General features: G+C 34.5%; 1 protein-coding gene across 16 annotated transcripts in view; it reads right to left on the reverse strand.

The window, feature by feature from the left end:
• LCORL (ligand dependent nuclear receptor corepressor like) overlaps window positions 1–27,541 on the reverse strand; it is a 161,288-nt gene that overhangs the window by 49,425 nt on the left and 84,322 nt on the right. For 12 of the 16 annotated variants that reach the window (XM_032333949.1, XM_032333950.1, XM_032333955.1 and 9 more), the window contains one exon: window positions 10,508–10,759. In XM_032333949.1, coding sequence (XP_032189840.1) covers window positions 10,508–10,759 — 252 coding nt within the window. The other 4 variants (XM_032333953.1, XM_032333952.1, XM_032333954.1 and 1 more) reach the window with 4 other exon arrangements.

Below are 27,541 nucleotides of genomic sequence, written 5' to 3' on the forward strand. Positions count from 1 at the left end.
CTAGTGATCAGTGTGTTATGATGGTGATAATCTGACGACGCCCTCCACTGTACAGTTTCGGTTCCCCAAACAGACTTTCCTCTAACAGTTTTATCATGTTTCCCATATTTATTAGCTGAAATTCTTTAAGAATCTTTTTTTTTTTTTTTAAGATTTTATTTATGTGTGTGAGAGAGAGAGAGAGCACAAGTAGGGGGAGCAGCAGAGGGAAAGGGAGACTGAGGCCTGGCTCTGATCCCAGGACCCTGAGATCATGACCTGAGTCAAAGTCAGATGCTTAACCCTCTGAGCCACCCAGGTGCCCCTTTAAGAATCTTTCTTAAATGATGGCTATTTGGTCCTGAAATGAATGAATGAATGAATGAATGAATGAGGAAGGAAGGAAGGAAGGAAGGAAGGAAGGAAGACAAATGCTTAACTTTTCCCTTTAATTGCTCATTTGTACATTATGGTACACTGTGTACCCCCAGTGTGGACTAAAGACTTCGAGGGACACTTCCATTTTCTGATTATCATAAATGAATGGATTTTAAAACATTCAGCATGCTTCAGCTGCAACTGTTCGTTTTGATGCTCAAATGTTCTCATATGGCCAATGGGGAACTCTTAACATTGGCTTCTGTATTCTGCTGACAAATTACTTTGGAGCTTCCTTGCTTGCTGGCACAAGACGTCCTAGGCTTATTTCTTACACTTTCTGATCTGCACCAGGATTACAAGAAGGCCAGCTTCCTTTTAAAGGAAAATAATGTTTAGAGATCATAATGTGGGTCTAGGTTCAACTGAACTGTCATTGCTTTTAGGGTACTTCAGCAGTCTAAGAAATCCATATTTTTGAATAGAAAAAAATGTGAATTTTCCTGACATTTCCAATCCACATGTAATATTACAGGACTTTTACTTCTTTGATTTTACTCCTGTGCTTCTTCTCTTACCCTGGAAGTCTTGGTTCCCTAACAATGTTACATGATTACATATTTATCATCTAGATTCAAAAGAAAAAACAATGGCAATATTATTACTAATATTACCTAAAGGACCTCTTTGAAGCACTCTTTGTCCTTAAAATACATTCTACTAAGAATGTAGCCAAAATACTGGCTAAAGTTACCTGACATAATTCTTTCCTTAGTGTCACTACGTTACTAAAATAATGCAGCCAAATTGATTGTAACATTCTTTCTGAAATTTTAGGGATTGCTCTATTTAAAAAAAAATGTATATTCTTTGGAATACACAGAATATTTACATAAAACTATATAACAAAATCCCTTCACAGCACTTTCATCCTGTCTCCTCTGCCTCACCTACTGCATCCCCTTATAAGTAACCATGCTTTTTTTTGCAAATGAGAATATATTTCCAACCCTTTGCTATTATAAATAATGCCCTCAATGAATAACGCACACACACACACACACACACACACACACACACGTATTTTATATATAAAATGGAGAGGTGGGCAGGGGCAAGATCTTAGCAAAGTCATGGAAATAAATTTAAATTTTGTTCTTCATGTAACAGAAAATTAAGAAAAGATTTTATTATTTTTTAAAAGATTTTATTTATTTATTTGACAGAGAGAGACACAGCGAGAGAGGGAACACAAGCAGGGGAAGGGGGAGAGGGAGAAACAGGCTTCCCACTGAGCACGAAGCCCAATGCCTGGGCTCGATCCCAGAACCCTGGGATCATGACCTGGGCCAAAGGCAGCCACTTAATGACTGAGCCACCTAGGTGCCGGTGAGGAAGATTTTAAACAGAATTTTTTTTTTTTCAATCTAAGCACAAGAACACAATTTTGGCAAACTGATAATTTCAAAGTTATATTAAGATACACATTATGAAAGTTATCACTTTAGAGGGAAAATAGATGAAAAAAATTACGAAGAATAAATACTAGAATCCAAAGTATTGTCACTTAAAAACCACGTGTTGCTACAGTGGCCAACTGCAACAAATATTCAGGAAAAATGTAATGGCTATAAGGAAGTTTATCTTTTCCTTCTGCTCTTCTTTCTCTCCCCTCTTCCTCTCCTTCTTTCTTTTTATGCTTCATATAGCTTAGTAGGTTAGTCAAGTGTTGGTTTGTTTACATGGCAACATTTAAGGAACATCTGATTGTAGAGTGTATTGGTATTTGCTTGTGATATTCTTTACAAGACAAAAAAGTGAAACATCAAGTTCATACTTTCTGTGACAATTATATTTCTTCATACTTTATAATCTGACTTTATAGAAAAAGCTTTGAGTAGTCTCCTGATTTTTAAGTAACTGAGGAAATCTTCATACGGTTCCTCAAATATAACTGATTTGTTCCTGCCCTTTTTTGCTATCTGAAATTTTTGTCTTTGTTTTTGATATTTCTTCTGCCTTGTCCTCAAACCTTCATGTGGAGGACTTCTCATTATTCAAGCCTCTCCTCAGGGAGACGTTTCTGACCACCTTACCTAAAATAATCCTCCTAAATCACTTCTGGTATCTCGCTTATTGATTCTTTTGTAAAATTACAGGCACACTGACTGGCATTTTAAAAAATGTTACAAATAATTCTGGAAATGAAAAATGTAGTAACAAAACAGAAATTCAAGATACAGGTTAAGCAGTAATCAGAACAGTTCAGGGGAGAATAAGTGAATTTGGAGATTGTTCTAAATACACCAATCAAGATGCAACAAAAGGAAACGAAGAAATGGAAGATATAAAAGAAGATAAGTGATATAGAGGATAGAATGAGAGGATCCAAAATATGTCTCAGTAGATTCTGACAGGTGATAAAGTGAGAGTTACAATACATTTGAAAAGATAATGGCACGGAAGACATTGGGAGATGGAGAAAAGAAATGAGTTGGGGGAAACTGGAAGGGGAGATAAACCATGAGAGACTGAGGACTCTGAGAAACAAACTGAGGGTTTGGTGGGGGGTGAGCCTGGTGGTGGGTATTATGGAGGGTATGTATTGCATGGAGCAGTGAGTATAGTGCATAAACAATGAATTTTGGAACACTGAAAAAAAATAAAATTAAGTTAAAAAAAAGATAATGGCTAAAAAAAATCACAAATGATGAAAGACATTTGTCCTAAGTTATAGAAACCATATGATTACCAATCAGAATAAATAAAATTAATCTATACCCAAACATATCCAAGACAACCTACAGAATCCATAAACAAAACATGCGTACAGAGAAAGAGTTGTTAAGAGTTACAGAGTATGAAGATTACTTATAAAGGAAAGCTGATTAATTGTAGTTATAGCAACAAAGGAAGTCAGGACACTCTCAGAGTAGCGATACTGACAAAAAAAGTAATTGTCAGCCTAAAGTTGTATACCGAGAAAAATTATCCCTTTAAGTACATTAAAAAAAAAAAAAAAAAAGAGTAAGAAACTGAAAAAAACCTGGAAATTTGCTATCAATGGAATTAAGAGAATTCTGTTTACTATAAGAATTTTTGTTCCCAGAGGAAAATCTGAGATATAGGAAGGAATGGTCAGCAAAAGAAAAAAAAAGTGAAATAAGGGGGAAAACGCAACCTAAAAGAAAATAAAGGATGGGGGAAAAAGCTTAACAAACAGAAACCACAAAATAAGATGATGGAAACAAATAATTATAGGGGTAATAGTGCTACAAAAGAACACATGATGCTATGAGTAAATAAGAGACCCAAACTAAATTTTGGTGGGAAATTAACAGAATGTGCACACACACACATCAGTGAGTGTGTGTGTGTATGTGTGTGTGTACACATGAAATTTAGGAGGTATAGAGAGGTTTCCTTAGAGACGTGATGTTTAAAAGACCTGAAAAAAAGAAGAGTAAGTTTTATTTAGAATAAATTGGTAGGGGTAGAGAGTGGCTTCTACAGCGAGGCACTAGCATGTGTGAATGTTCTGAGGCCAGAGTGTATGACATATTGAAGAAAATGAGAGATAACCAGAATGAGGACCAAACGAAAGACACACACCAGATGAGACTTGGTAGACAGGAGCTGGATTTTGGCAGTTTCAGGATTTTAATTTTTATCCTAAGGACAATCAGAAGCCATTAAAAGATTTTAAAGCAGATGAATGGGATGCCTCAATTTGGAATTTTGAAGTATCACCTGTCTCTTCCATGCCTAGAGTCAAGAGTATTAGAATGAAAGCAACATGAATAATCTAGATATATATTTTTATTCTTCAGGATTAATAAAATATGGTATCCATCTTAAACAGAACATAACATTTTTCTTCTGTCTTTAGCCTCGGAAAACAAAGGCTCAGCACTGAAAAACAAGATGGGTAATTTTATTGCCTTCATTAGCAGACAGAGAAATACCTTCTGAACTGAACTATAAAAACTGTTCAGTATTTTCCTAATAGAATAACAACAGACTCCATTTATAAACAGCATAAACACAACATCATAAAACCACATGGCTCTCTTAATTACAGTTTAACATCTCAGCTGACAACTTCACCTACCTTAATCTCAGACAAGAAACCAGACTAGTAGTGATGGCAGCAGCAGCAGCAAAGGATACTTAATAAACATATCACTGAAAGTCATGTAAGGTATTCAGTGCAGTCTCCAAATGGTCACTTGAAGCCTAGCTGATATTAATCTCATACATAATTTCTTTTTTAATCTTATTCAAACTAGGAAATATGATTTCCAAAGGTTAATCTACTGGTAGCAATGTGTAGTGGTAATTTCTGAAAATTTTTATTTTTTTTTTACTTATCTGTTGTCAAATAACTTGAGGGAAAAAAATTCTAAAATGTCGATACTACAATGCAGTGCAATAACTAATGTTCATTATGACGTTTAATGTTTTACATGTTGTTTAAGAAAGCATTAAGGTATTTTCCATTTAAAATGATTAAAATAAAAAATTTCATTGCTAAAAAATCATAAATCCAATGATCAAGTCTCAATTCTCATTTTAGTTGTCAACAGCATTTGAAAACAATGAAGGTTTTTAATCCAATAAATCCAACATATCATATATCATACATGTACTGGGAATATAAAAATGAAGAGACGGATTCCTACTTCCAAAGGTATATTATAGTGGAAAGATAAACATGGAAACAATTGCAATGCAGTAAGAAATTTACTATAAAGAAAGTTCTATGAAAGTATCACCGGACCTCATGGCGGGAATCTACACCAACAGGGCCAATGACATGCTACATGCTACTTCATCTCTGCCCCACATCTGATCTTGTTTGTATAGGACTGATAAGTTCTTCATGAGTATCACAATAATGATAAAGTTCTTAATTGCAAATTTCTTCCTGCACTTTAGAAGTTTTCAGTTTGGCCCCAGATTAAGACTGAAATTTAAAAAAAATGATATACGATGTTATTTCGACCTGTTTTTTAACTTAGTGTGCCAGGGCAAAAAAGAATCATTGGTATAAGCAGTGGGTGTCTTACTTCCTCCCAGTTTCTAAAGCTGAGTATTTCCACAAATCTGTAGAAATGAAAGTGCACAAAGAAATATCTCTAATATTTCAAACACCTGGTTAGAAAGTACTATGGAGAAGTAAATGGCAATTTTAAGCTGGGTAATTGCATTTTAAACTAGTCTAGAGTTTGTAGAAGAGAGGGAAAGGAAAATGAGGAATATGGAAACTGACTTGTGAAGAACAACTGAAAGAAACAGGAAGAACAAGATGAAAAGATCTGCATGGAAAACAGAAGTTTAGAGAGACATAATAGTTTCAATAAATATTTACAGCACTAGTAGAAGAAGTAAATTTTCTCCTATTGCTGCAGACAGGGGAAAACACCCCTGAAGATTAGCATGGAAAAGAGAAGTCCTAGAGTTACAGTAATTTCTACAAGTATTTATAGTACTGTTAAGCAAAATATTGTTGCAGATAGAAAAAATACAAAACAAAGGATGGATATTTCAGAGATACAAGCTTAATTATCAGAGCTATCAAAGGTTTTTTGAAAGTACTTATTGACCAGCAGTTGAATTACTATCTCTCATATGATAGTTATTCTATCTTAAGAATGCTATATTGGCGCAGAGGCTAGGTAGGATATTCTTTTGAATATCTTTTTCTTTGCTTATATGACTAATTCTGTTCTGACAGTGTTTTTGCCTATTTTTCTACATAGTTGTGTTTTTCTCATTCACTCTAGTTTTGTTCTGTTAGTTGAAGGGGTTGCCAGTTAGAATAGTTATAAATACTCTCTCCATTTGAGTCTTGCATTTTCACTCTGTTCACAGTGACCTTTGTAAGAGTTAAGTTTATTTTAATACAGTCGAATTTACAAAATTGTTGTATGAATTGTTATTCTTGTACTTAAAAAAGTCTTCTTTGAGTTTATCAGGATTTAATCCTGTATCCTTTCTTTTTGTGTTTCTTTTCACATTTTAGCCCATTAGCCCACTGGAATTACTTTTGTGAGTTGTGTGAGGTAGGAATCATCTTTTTTTTTTTTTTTTTTGGTCCTACATGGGTAACCAGTTGCCCCAGAACCATTTATTCAACAGGCCATCCTTCCCAGTGATTTATAATACATCTCTGTCTTGTACCAGATTCTACTAATGTCTGGAGAGTTTCCAGATTGCTAAACTGTTCTACTGATTTGTATATGGCCAACAGCACCATGTTTTAACTGTTAAACATATTAAGTAATATGCTTTAGAGGGACTTCCTCAACCACCTTGACTTAGTTATGCTTAGCTCTTTAAGTACTACCCATAAATTTTAAGACTGGCAAGTCATTTTCCACAATAAACCCAATGAAATTTGACTGGAGTGACACTGAATCTATAAGCATATTAAGGATGAAATGCCATCTTTTAGAGTCTGTCCATTCATTTAAAATATAATCACTTATTTTGGGAGCCTTATTTTTCATCCATAAGGTTTAAAACATTGTATTAGCTTCATTCTTTGGTGTTCTGGTGCATTTCCTGCTTTTGTTGCTATTGTAAATGAGATTTTTAAAAAACTGTGTTGTCTAACAGGATGGTTGCTGATTTGATGTAATATATACTGATCTTGTGAGCAGTATATTTTCTGAACTTTTTATCAGTTCTAAAAGTTTAACCTTTTCTTTCATACTTTCTACATACACAACCATGCTGTTTATAAAGCAACCACAATTTTGTTCATTCTTTCCTTATATTTATTATTGCTAATTTTCATAATTCTATTTTTTTTTCCCTCACTGTGCTATTTAAGTCAGGACCTCTTTGGTCTGGAAAATGGTGAAAACTGGTGATCGTGTGCATTGTTATCTATTACTTTAAATAATTAGAATATGATATTTTTGGTAGTCACAGTATACATTTACTCTTAATTTGATAAACAATTTTATTATAAATTTGTCAGCTTTTGTAGAATTTTTCTTATCTATTAAGATGATATGTCTCGTCTCTTTTCTTTTTGGCAATGTGGAAAATCATAGAGGTTTTTCAATTGTGGAATCATCTGTGCTTCCCTGTCATTATTTATTATGTTTTTATACTTCACTATATTCAATTTGCTAATATTTATTTAGGATTTTTGTACCTATGTCTGTAAGTAAGACTGGTTTGCACCTTTTCTTTCTTTTGTTATTTTTGTCTTTTTTTGGTATAGAGATTAAAACAATATTTCTCTTTTCTTTAAAACAGTCTGTAAAAGACAGAAATTATCTATTGCTTTAAGGTTATATGAAGTTTACCTACAAAACCATCTGATTGATAATTTAAAGATTTGTAAGTTAGACCACCCAAAAATATTCATGTAGATTAGCCAATAGATTTATGGATTACATTATCTGATTTGAATAAAGTAACTCATAGAATGAACAATGAGCTTAAATGTATGTGGTTAGAATACTACGAAAAATGTAAGCACCAGCAAATAAAAGTGGAACACTGCTACTGCTAGTATAAGCACTTAATTGATTATAGGTAAGAACAGTGAAATCAGGCCAAAAAATTTAATTCCTTTTCTTTTTAAGATTTTATTTATTTATTATTAACTATTATCTGAGAGAGAGAGAGTCAGAATAAGCAAGAACCAGTGTGGGGAGGGACGGAGGGAGGAGGACAAGCAGAATCCCTGCTGAGCAGGGAGCCCTGAGACGTGACGCAGGAGCTTGATCCCAGGATTCTGAGATCATGATCTGACTGAGCTGAAGTCAGATGCTTAACCAACTAGGCCACCCAGGTGCCCCCAACCCCCAAATTTTAATTCTTAAGAAAACCATTTGAACTATGGATTTATATCTTCTATCATCACTAATAAAATTCTCCCAAAGTCCATACTGTGTAGTAACATATTGGTAGTGAAGTCATGATTAGCAAGTTATTTAAAAATTGTTTATAATATCTTTATTTCAACCTTAAAAATTTTAATTTATGGAAAGATTAGTACAGATATTGGTGTACATACATAAACACACATGCATATACAAATGCATCAAAGGATATGTGCTCCTTTTTTTTTGGTTTTGTTTTAAGATTTCATGTGCAAGTATGCAAACTTAGAGCCTACCAATCTACACCACAGAATGGCTTTACAAAAAAAAAAAAAAAAGAAAAAAAACCTAATTTTATTACTCACTGCTTGAAGCAATCTAGTAGCTTTCTGTGGCCCTAAGAAAGTCAAAATCTTTAATAATTCTTGTGTAACTTTCTCATTATTTGGTCTCTATTTCTTTGGCTCATTCTATTAACATTCTCTCCCTTGCCCTCTATACTACAAGCCACACTAGACTAAATGATTCCTATAATCATGTAAGATATGAGGTAATCCACCAAAATCATCAAGAAACTATTTATTTAAGGTACAGATTTATCCACTATCATTACTCTTTTCAACCTTCAGAGAAAAGGATGTTCACATACATATCTGTGCACTTTTGCCGAGAATATAATTACTTGGGTTTGTCTTATCAGTTAAGTTCATAGAACCAAAGAATGTAAGGAATGGAAATTTACTTTTAAAATGTCATTTATTCCAACAACTCATCTGATGCTTCTAAATACCTCTAATGATAAGGCAACCACTTTCCACTTGGAGAAATGTCTGATCCTCAGAAATATTCTTTTGTATATGGACCTGAAATCTGTTTCCATTTAATTTCTAGATCCTAATTCTACTCCCTGGGCTATTCAAATAAAGTTCTGCCCTACTTTAATATAATGAGCACACAAATATTTACAGATCACTATAATGTTACTGCTAAGACCTCTCTTCTGAGGTAGTAAGAAAAAGGAGGTACAGAGTATGGAGGCCAGTGTTTATCTTTTATGAGTCTGTTAGCTCAAATTTAATTTTCCCATTGCTCTAATGAGTTTGCTATTATTATTAATGCCAAATAACAATGAGGAAACTTAAGGCTCCAACAGGTAAAGTTATTCGTTCAAGTAATTAGTAGCAGAGCTGGTCAACCACAAGTATGTCAGATACAAAAACCTATGTTTTACTCTCTTTAGAACACTGAACTGCCTTTGACAAGGAGCTATAAGAGGATATGAAACACGGAAAAGCAAAAAAAAAAAAAAAAAAAAAAGCAAAAAGCATGCAAAATTCTAAATATCCTATGCTTTCTATTTTCCAAAATTCTATGTGTTGATATATTTTTCCCTTAAGCCTCATATCACAGTCATCTTTGACATTTCTAATAAACTAATTATTATTTTAATATTTCTCAGATCTTTCCACATAACTAAACTCCCATGAACTAAAATTAGGCAAGCAAGAAGAGAAAATCATTTCCATATTTCATTCCTTAATTTTAATGTTTTATACAATGAAAAAATTACCTTCTTTAAACATTGACTAGATACTTCATTAGAGCCCAAACACACACTGCCTTCTGTGATCAAATCTAATGCTGATATTTTCCTGGCTTCACGGACTGACAACACTATCCCTAACCTGTGTTAACAAAAGGTATCTGTTCTCTGTTCTCTAGGCAAACACTTATTTGGCATCCCCCACAAACACTTATAAGGCCTTTCCTTCCTTTCCTCTAGAATCATGGCTCTTTTTTAATCAACTATCAGATAAGACCAACATAGCCTTCGTCATTCAGAATTCTTATGATAAATGTATCTCTATATATTTAATTGCATGATTATTTATCATATATATTAACTTTTCTTTTTCCTCAGTTACATCATAAATAATTGAAGAAAAATCATTTTTTAAAAATTTTTCACTTAGGTGTAAAAAACTGAACAGTAAGTGCTTAGTGTTCTTAGCTGTAACATTTTAAAAATAATTTATACATCTCCTTATTTGTATTCTTTGCTTTTAAGCTGCTAGTGAAGATTCTCTCGCCATACATTTTATTGTGAAAAGAAACCAAGGGCAACCCAAATTTCCTCTTCTGTAAACAAAGTCAAATACAAAATTCAGCACTTCTCTCTAGTTCATATCACATAAGCTAATTGCAAGTAAAATTATTTCTAAAATAAAATTTTTATGAATGTAAGGTTTTATGTATATTAAATATTAAAACATAAAATTATGAATTACACACACACAAAATCTTACCTTGCTGAGTATTTTGTTCTTGCATTCGATTCACAGTGAGGTCTAAGGGGCCTTCCTGCTCTTCCTGAAGGGAGTTTTCTGCTTGATTCATTTGGATACTTTTACATATTAGACTTGGTCCAATTGAACCATTTCTATTTTCTTGAATTTTACCACTTTTTGAAATATACTCAATTGCAAACTGACGTATCATCTTTTTCATTAATTCCTGAGCAACTAAGGGAATGTTAGGATCACAGTTCTGAGGAAGATCTAGGGAAGAAATAAACATGATAGGCATTAAAAAAGAGAAATGGAAAATATCAATACTTAAACTTATTTTATTAAAAATTAATGGTTTCAGAAGTCTTCAGTTCAGTCCACAATTGCTAATGACTTCTAGGACTTAGTAACAGAAACCTTGTAGATTTAATTAGTATTACATCAACTGGAACTTGGTATATTTAATGATTTCTTAAAAACAAATGTTTTTGGGGCACCTGGGTGGCTCAGTGGGTTAAAGTCTCTGCCTTTGGTTCAGGTCATGATCCCAGGGTCCTGGGATTGAGCCCCACATGGGGCTCTCTGCTCAGCAGGGAGCCTGTTTCCCCCTCTCTCTCTGCCTACTTGTGATCTCTCTCTCTCTCTCTGTCAAATAAATAAAAAATATCTTTAAAAACAAAAACAAAAACAAAAATGTTTTCCAGGGCCCCTGCATGGCTCAGTCAGTTGAGCATCCCACTCTTGATTTTGACTCAAGTCATGATCTCAGGGTTGTGAGATGAATCCCCAAGAAGGGCTCCCTGCTAAACGTGGAGTCCACTTGAGATTCTCAGTCTTTCTCCCCCTTTGCCCCTCCCACCACAGGCACCCACATCCTCTCAAATAATTAAATAAACAAAATCTTCGAAAGACAACAACAATAAAAAAGACCAAATATTTTCAGTCTCAAATTAAAATACAGACAAAGAATTAGACATAGAAGCAAAACAGCTTATTTTCAGGGTTTAAAACACTTAGAATGTGAACATAAATTGTAACTGAGCAATTTGTAACTTAATATACAAAGTAATTATATGCATTAGCTATTAAACAAAACTCTTATAAAATCTTGTAACTCTTTATAAAACATATACTCTTATAACTATTTATTACCATTAAATTGTTCCATTCTGTCAAATCTGTATTCCATATATAACCCAAATGTCAATCAAAAATTTCCCTTTCTTCAAATTATATTGAGAAATTTCAATCATAAAGAAAAAATAAGAAAAAATAGTGATACAGACAGCCTCCACCAAGATTCAAGAATTGTTAGTATTCTTTCACATTCACTTTTTAAACTTATTTTATTTGTAGAACCACTGAAGGTACAGTGGAGAATTATGTTATTTCACTCCTTAATATTTCAGCATGCATCTACTAAGACTCTCCTATAAAAACAGCAATACCATTTTTGAGGGTCTTAATCAATCCTTGACCCCAAAACATCTTGATCAGCTGCAACTATAATGAAGGTCAATAGTGATACACACTTCTGCTTGTAACTTGTACAAAAGCTACAACAATTAATGATTTTATATAAGAAGTGTAGAATAAGGACAGACAACTTATAAACAATAATAGTGATAGGAGGTTTGGTATTTGAGGAAGGTGGGTGGTGGTGGCTTCTTCACACACACACTTCTGGCCTCACTTCAATCCTTTTATTTACTCTGCTCCTTCAGAGGCAGAACTATTGGTAAATTGGGAAGGATGACTATGCAGATGTGATTAGGCTCCATACCTCTTCCTTTTAGAAGTGAAACTAGAGATACTAATTCTTTGCTCCTTAAATATCTTAACTCTTATCCATGCAGATCAGTGTTATGTAAATAGGCCTGCTTTGATCCAGGAAGACTGAAGGAGTAAGTCTTTTTAGTTCTGGAGTTCAATATTAGCTGGAGCACATGTCTAAGAAATCTGCAGCCAAGTTCCCCAACTAACATCTACAGTTACAGATACATGATTCTAAAATGCAAGATGGTTTGAAAACATATACTATGTGGAGGTGAGGAGAGGCAACAAACGACTTCCACCATGACTATCTCCAAATTTGGTAGCAAAATGTGATCTGGGCTAAAATGAATCTATTTATGATTCTGCAGAAATATCAATATATTTGATCTCAGGATGTTGTTTTGGAGATGTTACAAAATAAATATCCTTATATGACCTCTTTCAAAAGCAAAAAATTTTGAATTCTGAAAAAACATCTGAGAGAAGAAACTATGGGCAAAAAAAATGTAGTATTTTAGCCTTCACATTTATTCTTCCTTTAGAATCCCGTAGGGAAGAGAGGCACTATTGTTCTTTTTTTTTTTTTTAAATTTATTTTTTATTTATTTTCAGCATAACAGTATTCATTATTTTTGCACAACACCTAGTGCTCCATGCAATCCGTGCCCTCTATAATACCCACCAACCTGGTACCCCAACCTCCCACCACCACCCCCGCCACTTCAAACCCCTCAGATTGTTTTTCAGAGTCCAGAGTCTCTCATGGTTCACCTCCCCTTCCAATTTCCCCCAACTCCCTTCTCCTAACTCCCCATGTCCTCCATGCTATTTGTTATGCTCCACAAATAAGTGAAACCATATGATATTTGACTCTCTCTGCTTGGCTTATTTCACTCAGCATAATCTCCTCCAGTCCCGTCCATGTTGCTACAAAAGTTGGGTATTCATCCTTTCTGATGGAGGCATAATACTCCATAGTGTATATGGACCACATCTTCCTTATCCATTCGTCCATTGAAAGGCATCTTGGTTCTTTCCCCAGTTTGGCGACTGTGGCCATTGCTGCTATAAACATTGGGGTACAGATGGCCCTTCTTTTCACTACATCTGTATCTTCGGGGTAAATACCCAGTAGTGCAATGGCAGGCTCATAGGGAAGCTCTGTTTTTAATTTCTTGAGGAATCTCCACACTGTTCTCCAAAGAGGCTGCACCAACTTGCATTCCCACCAACAGAGTAAGAGGGTTCCCCTTTCTCCACATCCCCTCCAATACATGTTGTTTCCTGTCTTGCTAATTTTGGCCATTCTAACTGGTGTAAGGTGATATCTCAATGTGGTTTTAATTTGAATCTCCCTGATGGCTAGTGATGATGAACATTTTTTCATGTGCCTGATAGCCATTTGTCTTCATTGGAGAAGTGTCTGTTCATATCTTCTGCCCATTTTTTGATATGATTGTCTGTTTTGTGTGTGTTGAGTTTGAGGAGTTCTTTATAGATCCTGGATATCAACCTTTTGTCTGTACTGTCATTTGCAAATATCTTCTCCCATTCCGTGGGTTGCCTCTTTGTTTTCTTGACTGTTTCCTTTGCTGTGCAGAAGCTTTTGATTTTGATGAAGTCCCAAAAGTTTATTTTCGCTTTTGTTTCCTTTGCCTTTGGAGACATACCTTGAAAGAAGTTGCTGTTGTTCTTATGTACTGGAAAAGGATTTAGCTATATGCTGGAATCTTAGCCACCCTTATGAACTTGGGGTAGTTACATATCCCAAGTTTTAGTTTCTCTGTTCATAAAAATGGAAATGATAATAGAACATTCAAAATCATAATAGGGTCTGCTCACAGGATATTTTAAGGTTATGTAAGAATGTAGATAAAATACTAAATTCCTGTACTTGGCATTTTAACAGTCTAGGAAACATTCGCCATTAAGATGTAGATTGAGCAGTTATATTTTATTTAAGTCACAAAATGCCAAATAAGTAAAGATATTAACTAGATTAATATAAAATTACAAGCTAATTGGGAAAATACAAAGGACCTAACTTCTAAGTATTTTGATACTTTTTGGTCCAGAATAGATAGTATTAGCACAAGTACCCTAAATGATGCAGATTATCAAAACAAGAAATTTCCATGTTGTATATAAAAACTCCCATTTAAAAAAATAATTTCTTGATTATTACCTCCAGGCATCTTTGAAGGCTTCTATGAACATTCTTCTCCATCTATTTCTCAACCTAATTTTGCTTTGTATTATGTGTTAAAAGGAGATATTAGATTTACTTCTAGGTATTTTGTTTAACTGTGCTATAATTTATTGAATGTCAACTTATAAATTAAAAATAATTAAATTTACCAAAAAAGAACAGAAACATACTTGGATTCATATCATTAGACTGGGGCTACAACTTTAGGGTTGAGTTTAGAGCTAAGTTTAAAAAGTTTAAAGCAGAATATATTGTGCCACTCTATTTTTTGTTTTTTCATGTACTCAGTTTTTAGCCCTTTATATTGGGGAATAAGTGTATGTTTATTAATTAAGAAAAGAGACAAAGAGACAAAAAATGCTGCTGATTAGCTAATGAGCCTTCTAGATTATGTCTACAAGCTGTCATAACCATAAAAAAGCAAAGGAGTTAACTAGAGATACAGAACAGAAATTGTAATGTTTCCAAAGGTCAAAGCAAGTATAAGTATTTGGCTGGAAGAGAGAATGCTGCCACGTGGAAATAGTGTCTACTGTCCCCAAGAAGACAGAAATAACTTATTTTTTTGCCTTCTTAATTTTTCAAACCTAATTAATTCAAAAGTTTTAACAAGCTTTTTGTAATAGTCAGTTTCAAGATAGTCCTCAATGATTTTAACTTTCTGGCTTCATTCTGTTGTGTAGCCCCTTCCATGTTATATCTGCGGTGGCATGGGTGATTGACAGCACACTAAAGAAGTCTGTCACTTCTAAGATCAAATTATAAAAGAATGTGGGTTCTATCCTGGATACTCTTGACTGTTACTATTTGCTGTTACCTCCCTCCGCCATCCCCTCCTCTGTCCGTCAATATCTCTTATCACTCATTCTGGAGGAGGCCACACTGTTAGAAGCTCTATGGAGAGGCTAACATGGAGAGGAACTGAAGTCCCCTGCAAACAACCAGTGAGTGAACTTGAAAGAAGATATTCCAGATCAATGAAATCCCAGATGACTGTAATCCTAGCTGATCCCATCAGAGCAGCCAAATATACAGCTATGCTACTCTGTGAGATTCCCAACTCAGAGAAAATATGAGATAATAAATGTTTGTTTTAAACCGCTAAGTTTGGGGGACAATTTACTAAATAGTAATAATAAATAATAAAGATTTTGTTACATGTTAGTGGGATGTTATTGTAATAAAAATCTAAAATGTAGGATTGGCTTTAGAACCAAGCAGTGGGCTTTGGAGAAAATTAAGGTACCAAAAAGTACCTTAAGTTGTTAATAGGAGCTTCATGGTTTTTGATAAGATGTGTAGGGTGAGGATTGTAAGACAATGAGGTAAATGTTACTGGAAAGTGGAGGAAAGAATATACTTATTTTGTAGAGACAGAAAGTTTTGTGTTGTGTGCAGTAAAGTTTTCCTGCTGTGTGCAGTAACTTGGAAAGCAGAAAATGTGCCTAATAAATGGGGTAATCTATCTAGGGAAATTTCTAAGCAAAGCAAAGTGCCCTCTGGTTTCTTTGCGCTAATTATAGTAAAATGTAAGAAAGGAGACAGACTAAAGGAAGAACTGTTAAGCAAAAAGAAATTAGGTCTTTATTTTGAAATTTTTCAGATGCACAGATAGGAAGTGAGGCTAAAATTAAGAAAGGTTAAATTAAGACCAAATCAGGGAAATAGCCAGGAAAACAGCTTAAAAAAAATGATTTTTTTCCAGATTTGACTTTCTTAATAATGTCATGGGACTCATGTGGATTTTTTTTTTAAGATTTTATTTATTTATTTGACAGACAGAGATTACAAGTAGGCAGAGAGGCAGGCAGAGAGAGGAGGAAGCAGGCTCCCTGCTGAGCAGAGAGCCAGATGCGGGGCTCGATCCCAGGACCCTGGGATCATGACCGGAGCCAAAGGCAGAGGCTTTAACCCACTGAGCCACCCAGGCACCCCTCATGTGGATTTTTAATTTTATTTGTGTGTATGTGTGTGGGGGGGTGTCATTCCTTTATACTGAAAGACTCTGTAGTTAACCAAATCATTTCAGGAAGTGTCTATTCAAGAATATTGGTTAAATCTCAGTAAGAATAGTAAGCTGTATACTGTTTTAAATTGCTTTATTCCCATCCTCCTTCCCTACTGTTGAGGAAGCCTGTCCCAGGGCAAAGAAGGTAGGTAGGGGAGGAGAAGGTATGGGAAGGGAGGAAGAAAGAAAATAAACAGAGTCTCAGAAACCTGTGGAATACCATCAAGTGCACTAACATTCACAATGGTAGTCCCAGAAGGAGAGGAGAGAAAGAGACAAGAAGCACAAAAGATAGCTCTTTCTTCGGTCTCATTGTTAGTGTATAGAAATGCAGCTGATTTCCGTGCACTGATTTTGTATCTTCCCACTTTTCTGAATTCCTGCATGAGTTCTAGCAATTTTGGGGTGGAATCTTTGGGGTATTCCACATAGAGTATCATGTAATCTATCAAGAGTGAGAGTTTGACGACTTCTTTGCTGATTCAGATGCCTTTTATTTCCTTTCACTGTCTGATTACTGAGGCTAGGACTTCCAATACTATGTGGAACAACAGCGGTGTTGTTCCTGACCTTAGGGGGAAAGCTCTCAGTTTTCTCCATTCAGAATGATATTTGCTGTGGGCTTTTCGTATATGGATATTATGATAGCTGAGGTATGTTCCTTCTATCCCTACACTGTGAAGAGTTTTAATCAAGAAAGGATGATATACTTTGTCAAATTTTTTTCCTGCATCAATTAAGATGATCATATGATTCTTGTCCTTTCTTTTACTGATGTGATATATCACGTTGATTGATTTGTGAATGTTGAACCACCCTTGCACCCCAGGAATAAATCCCATTTGGTCGTGGTAAATACTCCTTTTAATGTACTGTTGGATCCTACTGGCCAGTATCTTGGTGAGAATTCTTGCATCCATGTTCATCCACGTTCTCCTTTTTGGTGGGGTCTTTGTCTGCTTTCAGGATCAAGGTAATGCAGGCCTCATAAAGTTTGGAAGTTTTCCTTCCACTTTGCTTTTTTGAAACAGCTTTAAAAGAACAGGTATTAATTCTTTAAGTGTTTGACAGAATTCCCCTGCGAAGCCATCCAGCCCTGGGCTCTTGTTTGTTGGGGGATTTTTGATTACTGCTTTAATTTCCTTGCTGGCTATGGGTCTGTTCAGGTTTTCTATTTTTTTCTGTTTCAGTTTTGGTAGTTTATACATCTCTAGTAATGCATCTATTTCTTCCAGATTGTGTAATTTATTGGCATATAGTTGCTCCTAGTATGATCTTATAGGTGTACTTCTTAGGTGTTGGTTGTGATCACCCATCTTCCATTGATGATTTTATTTATTTGGGTCCCCCCCCCTTTTTTTTGATAAGTCTGGCCAGAGGATTTATCAATTTAATTAATTCTTTCAAGGAACCAGCTCCTAGTTTCGTTGATGCTTTCTACTGTTCTTTTGGTTTCTATTTCACTGATTTCTGCATCTTTATTCTATTCTAGGTTTAGGCTTTATTTGCTGTTCTTTCTCCAGGTCCTTTAGGTCTAAGTTTAAGTAGTGTATTTGAGATCTTTCTTGTTTCTTGAGAAAGGTTTGTATTGCTACATACAATATAAAGAGACACTTTAAATTCAAAGGTTCACATATGTTGAAAGAAACAGGATAAGGGAAAAAAAAGACATTATGAAAATATAACCAAAAGGAAGCTGGGGTGATTCTACTAATATCAGGCAAAATCTAATCTAAGACAAAAATGTCAATAAAAACAGAGAAGGTCACTTTATAATAATAAAGGTTCAATCTCTAAGAAGATCTAATATTTATAAACATATATGGACCTAAGAACAGAGCCCCCAAATACATGAAGAAATCACAGAATTAAAGGAGAAAGAAAACATTCAATATTAACAGTTGGAAACTATTAAAAAAAAAGCCACTTTAAAATCTATCTATCTATCTATCTATCTACTTATTTAGAGAGCTTGCACAAGTGGGGGGAGTGGGAGAGGGAGAGAGAAAATCCCAAGTAGACTCTACACTGAGCAGATACCTACTCAAAGCTCAATCTCACAACATCGAGAACATGACCTTAGCCAAAATCAAGAGTGGTACACTTCACTGACTGAGCCACCCAGGCATCCCTAAACCACTTGCAATAATGGATAGAAAATCCAGAAAGAAGATCAACAAACAGAAGACTTCAACAACACTAACAAACATATGCAGCATTCCATCTCAAAACAGCAGAATACATAGTTTTGTCAAATGCATGTAGAACCCTATGACCCAGGAATTACACTACTAGGTATTTACCCCAAAGATACAAATGTAGTAATTCAAAGTGGCACGTGCACCCCAATGTTTATAGCATCAATGTCCATAATAGCTAAACTATGGAAAGAGCCCAGATGTCCACTGACATTTGAATGGATAAAGAAAATGTGGTATGTATATACAATGGAATATTACTCAGCCATCAAAAAATGAAATCTCGCCATTTGCAATGGCATGGATAGAACGAGAGGGTATTAAGCTAAGTGAAATAAATCAATGACAGAAAGACAATTATCATATGATCTCACTGATAAGTGGAATTTGAGGAACAAGGCAGAGAATCATAGGGGAAGAGAGGAAAAAAATGAGATAAGGCAAAACCAGATAGGGAGATAAACCATAAAAGACTCTTAATCTTAAGAAACAAACTGAGGGTTGCTGGAGGGGAGGGGGCTAGGACGAATGGGGTGGCTGGGTGATGGACACTGGGGAGGGTATATGTTATGGTGAGCACTGTGTATTGTATAAGACTGATGAATCACAGACCTGTACCCCTGAAACAAATAATACATTATGTATTAGTAATTTTTAAAAAAATGCATGTAGAAATTCTCCAAGACAGACCATATGGCAGGCCACACACACAAAAAGGTGAAAAACATAAAAGGTACGGTCTCCAAAATCAAAGGAATAAAACAAGTAATAAAAGGAAATATGGAAAATATACAAATGTAAAAACAAAAACAGAAACAAAAAACCCCCACATATTCCCAAACACCTATTGAGTAAAAGACTGTGTCACAAAGAACATTAGAAAATACTAGAAGTTTAATAAAAAGGAAAACAGAACATACCAAATGGTATAAGATGCAGCTACAGCAGTACTTAGAGGGCAATTTGTAGCTGTAAACACACATTTTTTTTTTTAAGAAATTCAAACCAACAACCCATTAAGGGAAAATGAATTGAAAACTAAACCCAAAACAAGCAAAAAGGAGGAAATAAATAAAATGTTGTAGCAGAAAAGAAAAAAAAAACCCACAACATAAAGAAGAGAAAAACAGAGAAGCTCAATGAAACTAAAAGTTGGTTTGAAAAAAATCAACAAATTCACAAACCTTTAGCTAGACTGGCCAAGAAAAAAGCTAGAGAAGATTTAAGTTGCTACAATCAGAAATGAAAGAGACATTACCACTAACCTTAAAGAAACACAAAACAGAACCAAAAAATACTATAAAAAATCATATGCCAACAAATTAGTTATCCTAACTCATGTAACATTGTATATTAACTATACTGGAATTAAAATAAAAATAACAAAATTTTAAAAAAGAAAAAAAAACCCAAATTCCATATCCTAGATGAAATGGCTAAATTCTAGAAAGATAAACTACCAAACTGACTGAAAGATGTAACAGAAAATGTAAATAGACCTATAAAAAAACTAAAATAATGACTAAAATACTTGTCACAATGAAAAGCTCAGGGACAGATTTCTGAGGAAATTCTATTAGATTTTTAAAAAATTAACACCAAATCCTTTATAAACTCTAAGAAAGAGATGAGGAAGGAACACTTCCCAATTCATTCTATGATAGCAATATTAGCATTATATCAAACTAGACGAGGAAATCACATGAAAAGAAAACTACCATGCCAAATGAAAACTAACCATTATAAAGAGACACAAAAATCCTAAATAAAATACTATCAAACAGAATCTAGCAACACATAAAAATAATTATACACCAAGAATCTACCCCAAGAATATAAGGTCAGTTCAACATATAAAGACCAATCAATCATTATAATAAAACGTTAATAAAAGACAAAAGCCAAATCTTCATAGATGTAGAAAAGCACTTGAGAAAATCCTGCAAGCTTTCATGCTAAAAACACTGAACAAGTCAGGAATAGAAGAAAACCACCTCAATTTAAGAAAGAGGGCCAATGAAAAATTCACACATAACATCACATTTAATAGTGAAAGAAAACTTTCCACCTAAGATCAGGAACAAGACAAGAATATATGTTCTCACCACCTCTAGCCAACATATACTGGAGGTTCTAGGCAAAGCAATTAGGCAATAAAAAGAAATAAAAGGCATTTAGATTGGAAAGATACAATTAAGGCTCTGTTTGTATGTAACAATCTTAAAAATTTTTTTTTTACTTTAATTCCACTATAATTAACATACAGTGTTATATTAGTTGCAGGTGTACAAAACAGTGAATCATAACAATCTTACATATAGAAATTTCTAAGGAATCCAAACAAAATTTTTGAGCTAATGATTAAGTTTAGGAAGGGTACAGATCAAATATCAATAAACAAATATCCATTTTACTTCTATATAATGGTACTAAACAATTCCAAAATGATAAAAGAAAAAAATTCCATTTACAACAGGATCACAATGAAACAAAACAATGAAAAAAACTGTATGCTAAAAATGATAAAACTTAAAAACAACCCAAACAAATAGAAATACATCTAGTGTTCATGAACTGGAAGATGTAATATTGTTAAGATGGTTAATACTCCCCAAAGAGATTCAGCACAATCCCCATCAAAATCCTAGCTGGCATTTTTGTAGAAACTGGCAAGTTGATCTAAAATTCAGATGGGAATATAAGGAATCCAGAAGAGAAAAAAAAAAAAAAACTTGAAAAAGAACTAAACTGAAGGGTTGGCACATCCTGATTTTTAAAATTACTATAAAGTGCAATAATCAAGACAAGTGTTATCGGCATAAAGTTAGACATATAGATGAATGTAGTAGAACTGAGCCCCAAAATAAACCTTTACATTGATAGTCAATTTATTTTTGATATGAGTACCTAGACCATTCAATGGCAGAAAGAATAGTCTTTTCAACAACAGTGCTGGGACAACTGGATATTTAGATACAAAATGAAGCTGGATCTCTACCTCATACAATATATAATAATTAACTGAAAATGGATCAAAGACCTAAATACAGGAGCTAAATCCATAAAAATCTTAGAAGAAAACATATGTGTAAATCTTCATAACCTTGGATTAAGGTGACAATTCCTTACATATGACACCAAAAGCACAAGCAACAAAAGAAAAAAGATAGATCTACTGGATTTGATCAAAATTAAAAACCTTTGTATTTCAAAGTACACTATCAAGAAGTGAGAAGACAGTCCAAACAATGGGTATTAATATTTATAAATCATGTCTGATAAAAGTCCAGTGCCACAGTATAGAAAGACCACTTCTTACAAATCAACAATTAAAAAAAAATCCCCAAATAAAAATTGGTGAATGATTTTAGTAGATATTTTTGCAAATAGATTACTAATAGCCAATAAACACATGAAAAAGATGTTTAACATCATTGCTCATGAGGGAAATGAAAATCAAAACCACAATGAGATACCATTTCATACCCAAAAAGAGCATTATGATAAAAATGCAGATAAAGTGCTCATGAGGATGTAAAGAAATCTGAACCCTCAAACACTGCTAGTGAGAATGCAAAATGGTGCAGCCACTTTGGAAAACACACTGGCAATTTTTCAAAAATGTAAACATATGATCCAGCAAATTCTACTCCAAGTCATATAACCAAGAAAATGAAAACATATGTCCAAGCAAAAATGAGTGCAAGAATGTTCATGGTAGCATTATTCATTAACAACCAACAAGTAGAAACAACAGAAATGAACTGGCGAATATAGAGATAAATGTCATATATCCATACAATAGAGTATTATTCAATTATAAAAAGGAATGAAGAACTGACACACACTATGAGAATGAACCTTGAAAATATTATGCTAACTGAAGGCTACACATTGTATGATTCCATTTATGAAATGTCTAAAACAGGCAAATATATAAAGACAGACAGTAGATTTAGTAGTTGCCAGAACCCGGGGGAGGATAGGAAAAAAATGAGGAGTGAGTGCTTGCTTATCTGCTAACAGGTTTCTTTTTTAGGATGATGAAAATGTTCCGGAATCAGATAGCAGCGGTGGTTGTAAAACTTGGTGAATGAGTACACTAAAACCCACTAAATCGTATATTTTTTAAAAAATTAATTTCATAATATGTGAATTACATCTCAATTAAAACAGAAAGGAGGGATAACTCAGAGAACAGAACATGACAGATCCAAGATCCATAAATAATTATTCTTAGACCTTAAGATCTAATCAAGGAATTATCAACTTGTGCTCAGCTGGATTTCAGATTAGCTATGAATGGTGACTTCTGTGTATACCCCTTTCCCCAATTCTGAATACCCTACGCCTGTCCTACCACTCTATGTGGGGTGGGGTGTGTGGGCAGGTAGCTTGTCTTTTTATTTTCAAAGGTCTACAGATCAGGATGAACTGTACTTGAAATGCTGTCCTTATAGAGTTGCACCCAAAGAACCTTGTTTGCACCTGTTACTAAGTGAGTACTGTGAGATAACACTATAATAACAGTAAGAACTTTGAAGGTCTTGGACAAAGATGAGCATATTTTGCATATAAAGAGAGATGTTAATCAAAGGGGACAGACTGATTCCAACTTCCTTGTATTCACGCCTTTGTTCAGTATTCTCCCACACTGATAGCATATAATGCCATTGTTTACCGAAAAGGAATAGTTGCTCCTGAAATCATTCTAAGAATACTGACTGGGTTGTCTCAATTATGAGATCACCAATGTGGAATATGTAAGTCACTAATACAATAAAATGTTTTAAAGGACAGGATGGTGACATTTTGGTAATCTTTTCCCAACCCCATTTCCCTTCTCTCCATGTTTGATAGCTACATTAACAACAATTAACACTGGTTTAGTACTTTAGAACTCATGTACACTGGTATCATCTAATGTCAAGAATCATATTACTACAGATAATGGTATAATGAAAGGTAAAAAGGGAAGCAAAGTCCTATAGAACCATTTACGGAACATAGTTTTTGCCCTTGCCTTTTATTTTTCCCAAGTATTTTACTTCAAAGCATATCGATCTATAGAAAAATTTAAAGAAGAGTACAATGTACTTCCACAAAATTTTACCTCTATACATTCAACTAATGTTGACATTTTTTTATCATTTGCTTTACATACACACAAGTTATTTAAGGGTAAAGCATTTGCAGATGTCACGAATCCTTAACCTGAAATACCTGGATAATAAAGAATATTACCATGTATAACTATAATGTCATTATCCCTTTCAAGAAATTTAACACAAACAATAATGCCTTTAACTTTCCCAATTACGTCCTTTATAGTTTTTTTTTCTCCCCAATGTCAGGATGCAGTCAAGAATCACATGTTGTATTTGACTATCACATGTCTCCAGCTCTGTCTTTTTTTTTCCTTTCATGCCATTTAGTTTCTAGCATGCTCCACAATTTGGGTTACATTCCTTATCACTTAAATTCAGATTAAAAATTTTTTACAGGAATAGAATCATAGGTGATATGCTTCCTCGGAGTATCAGTTGGTCCCAGTATCGGTGGGGTTTTGGAATATAGGTAAGGTTCGGTGGGGTGAAGTCCAGAGCCAATGACCAAAAAAGAATTCTTGAGACATCTTTGGTGCAAAATGGTGGTTTTCAGCAGTCATTATTCTACTTCCTCCAATAAGTACGCTGATTTTTTTCATAGTCAGAGTAAGTAAAATCTTCCTGAAAAAGAGCTATTTTTCACCGACCCCATGCTCAGTTCCACATAGTCTGACCACTTAAAACCCAACAATTTCATATTAATATCCATTCCTGTGGAATTCTCCATCCACTGTTTCAATGGTATGCTGGTTTTAGTTTTGTTTTCAGAACATCTGCTTGCCTTTGACTTGTAAAAGTAAATAAAGTGAATGAATAAGTATCAAAAACAAAACAAAACAAAATGGTGGTTTTATTAAAGCACGGGATGAGACCCATGGACAGAAAGAGCTGCCGCACCAGGGTTGAAGGGTTGGCTGATTATATACTTGGGAGTTGGGGGAGGTAAGGAAAAGAGAGATTTTCAAAAGGATTTTCATATGTTAAAGAAGACTCCCAGGATACCAGATGCCACTGTCAAGTTAAGGTTGCTTTTCCTTCTAGCAAGGCATTAGTATGAAGACAGTTGGGAGCTTCCTGGATGAATGTCACAGGTATCCGACACAGGAGTGTGTGTGTGTGTGTGTGTGTGTGTGTGTGTGTGCGCGCGCGCGCGCGCGTGCCGCGGGGTGTATGCAGGGAATCAGTTTATGCTTTGTCTTTAGTTAGCTGCCTGATCCTTCATCATCAGTGATGTCATCCATCATTTGCTTTAAGGTGATACCCAACAAATCTCTCCATTGTGAAGTTACCTTTTCTCCTTTGTAATAATAATCTGTGGAGTAATACTTTAACGGAATTATCCTGTTTGCCAACATTAAGCATTCCTCAATGGTTTTAGCATGACTGATGATTCCTGCCAGAATCAATTGTTATACTAGGGACTGCAAAATAGTAATTTTTAAATTCTATTATTCATTCTCTATTTTTATGTAGCATTCTTTTAAAAAGTGCCTTCTCTTCTACGAAGAGAAGACCCTTTTCTTTTTATCACTATGGACTCATGGATTGTTTCTTGTTATCCAATGTTATTGTCCATGCCATCGTTATTCATTTTAATGTACAATTTTTCCCAAATTTAGCCAGTGGAAACCCCTTCAAGTTGGTCCTTGTATCCTTTTGATGTATCTCCCGTTTGTGGGGACTTCCTTATTTTTTAGCATATAAGAGTATACTCCATGTCCACCTTCTATTTTTCCTGTCCCTAACTTAGAATCAACCAATACCACAAATGTCCTATTTTTCCTTTTTGTGGTAGGGAGTGCTACTGAGACATCAACGTCTGGATGCTAAGTGTGGTCATTGCTACTGTGGTGTCACTGCACCTAGAATCTTACAGTAGGCAAAGCTAATAAATACCATACATGTAAGCATTTTACACACACATATGTGTGTATATATTTAAATCATGAATTCACATATAGCTCTAATAACATAACATTGTTCTTTGTCTTCCCCCAGTCCATAGTTTTTAACCTTTATCCAACAGAAAAAACTCTCAGAATTACTACACCAATACTGCTGCCGAAAAATGTTAATTCTTTTTTTTTTAAGATTTTATTTATTTATTTGACAGAGAGAGATATCACAAGTAGGCGGAGAGACAGACAGAGGGAGAGGGAGAAGCAGACTCCCTGCTCAGCAGAGAGCCCGATGTGGGGCTCGATCCCAGGATCCCGAGATCATGACCTGAGCCGAAGGCAGAGGCTTAACCCACTGAGCCACCCAGGCACCCCTAATTCTTAAAATATGTCCCATTGAGAGTGGGTCAGAGCAGTAGGTTAATTATGTAATTTTTTCCTGTGTTCTGTAGTATCAATATGATGTACAATTAGGTTTTTGTTGTTGTTGTTGTTTGTACTCAATCACAGGGTTCACTCCCCCATCCTTGCTGATTTTATTAATTTTTAATGCTTAAGATTCTCGCTCTCCCTCTCCCTCTGCACAAACCCCTCCAAAAAAAAAAATAGTAAAAAGTTGACATGTTTCAAAAGTCAAAACTATATAAGACTCAAATAAGTTTCACTTATTTTCCACCACTCCCAAAGTAACCAATCATTAGTTTCTAGTTTATCCTTGTGTGTAAAAATAGATTCATACATATTTTCCCTCTTCCTTCTTAACAGTGAACATACTATATACAATATGCAGTATAATTTTTCCTCTTGCTTTTTCTACTTAAAAATATATACCCAGGGGGTGCCTGGGTGGCTCAGTTGGTTAAGCGTCCAAATTTTTTATTTCAATTCAGGTCATGATCTCAGGGTCTTGATCTCAATCAAGACCCACAACCGGTTCCATTCAGTGGGGTGTCTGCTTGAGATAACCTCTTCCTTTCCCTTTGCTCTTCCCCCTGCTCTCTCAAAAAATAAATCTTAAAAAGAAACACACACACACACACACACTCAGGAATTTTAATCATTCTCAGTTCACAGAGATGTTCTTTGTTCTTCATTCTCTAGTTCCATGTCTGTCCACTGTATGTTTCTACCACAAAATTGTATATATGTCTCCAATGGATGAGCTTGCAAATGATTTCTAATATTTTGCTGTTATAAGTAATGCTGAAATGACTAATTTTGTGCATGTTGTTAAACAAAGACCTTCAGGTAAATTCCAAAAAGTGAGATTACTGGATGAAAGGGTAAATACATACATAGTTCTAATAGATATTGCTTTATAATCCTTGCTTTATAATCCTTGTAGGAAGTGTATCATTTTGTACTTCTCACAGCAATGGATGAAAGTAATTGTTTTATAGGTACCCTAACAGAGTGCTGTAAGGCTTTTGAATTTTGGCCAATTTAAGAGAAGAGAAATGATAACTCACTATTGCTTTAATTTCCAGTTCGAGGGCCATTTAGATGTCTTATTTTCCTGTGTGTACTACTCTGTTCATGCCTTTTGTCAATTTTTTTTATTGTATGTCTGATCTTTTCTCCCCCTCTTAATTTAAAATCTTACATTATAGAGATTAACTCTGTGATACAGCTCGCAAATATTTCCTCCCAGTTTGTCTTTTGTCTCCCAACTTTGACTATGGAGTTTTCTTACTGGGAAAATTATTATTATTATTTTTTTATATAAATGACTCTTAAAAGTAGTCAATATTTTATCTCATCCAGATTTTAAATAACAGAGAAAGCCTTTACCCTACATCTGACTTACAAAAGAATTCACTGATACTTTCTTCCAGAGTATGTACATGGTTACCTT

Source organism: Mustela erminea, chromosome 2, assembly GCF_009829155.1.
Source record: "Mustela erminea isolate mMusErm1 chromosome 2, mMusErm1.Pri, whole genome shotgun sequence".
NCBI classification, from domain to species: Eukaryota; Metazoa; Chordata; class Mammalia; order Carnivora; family Mustelidae; genus Mustela; species Mustela erminea.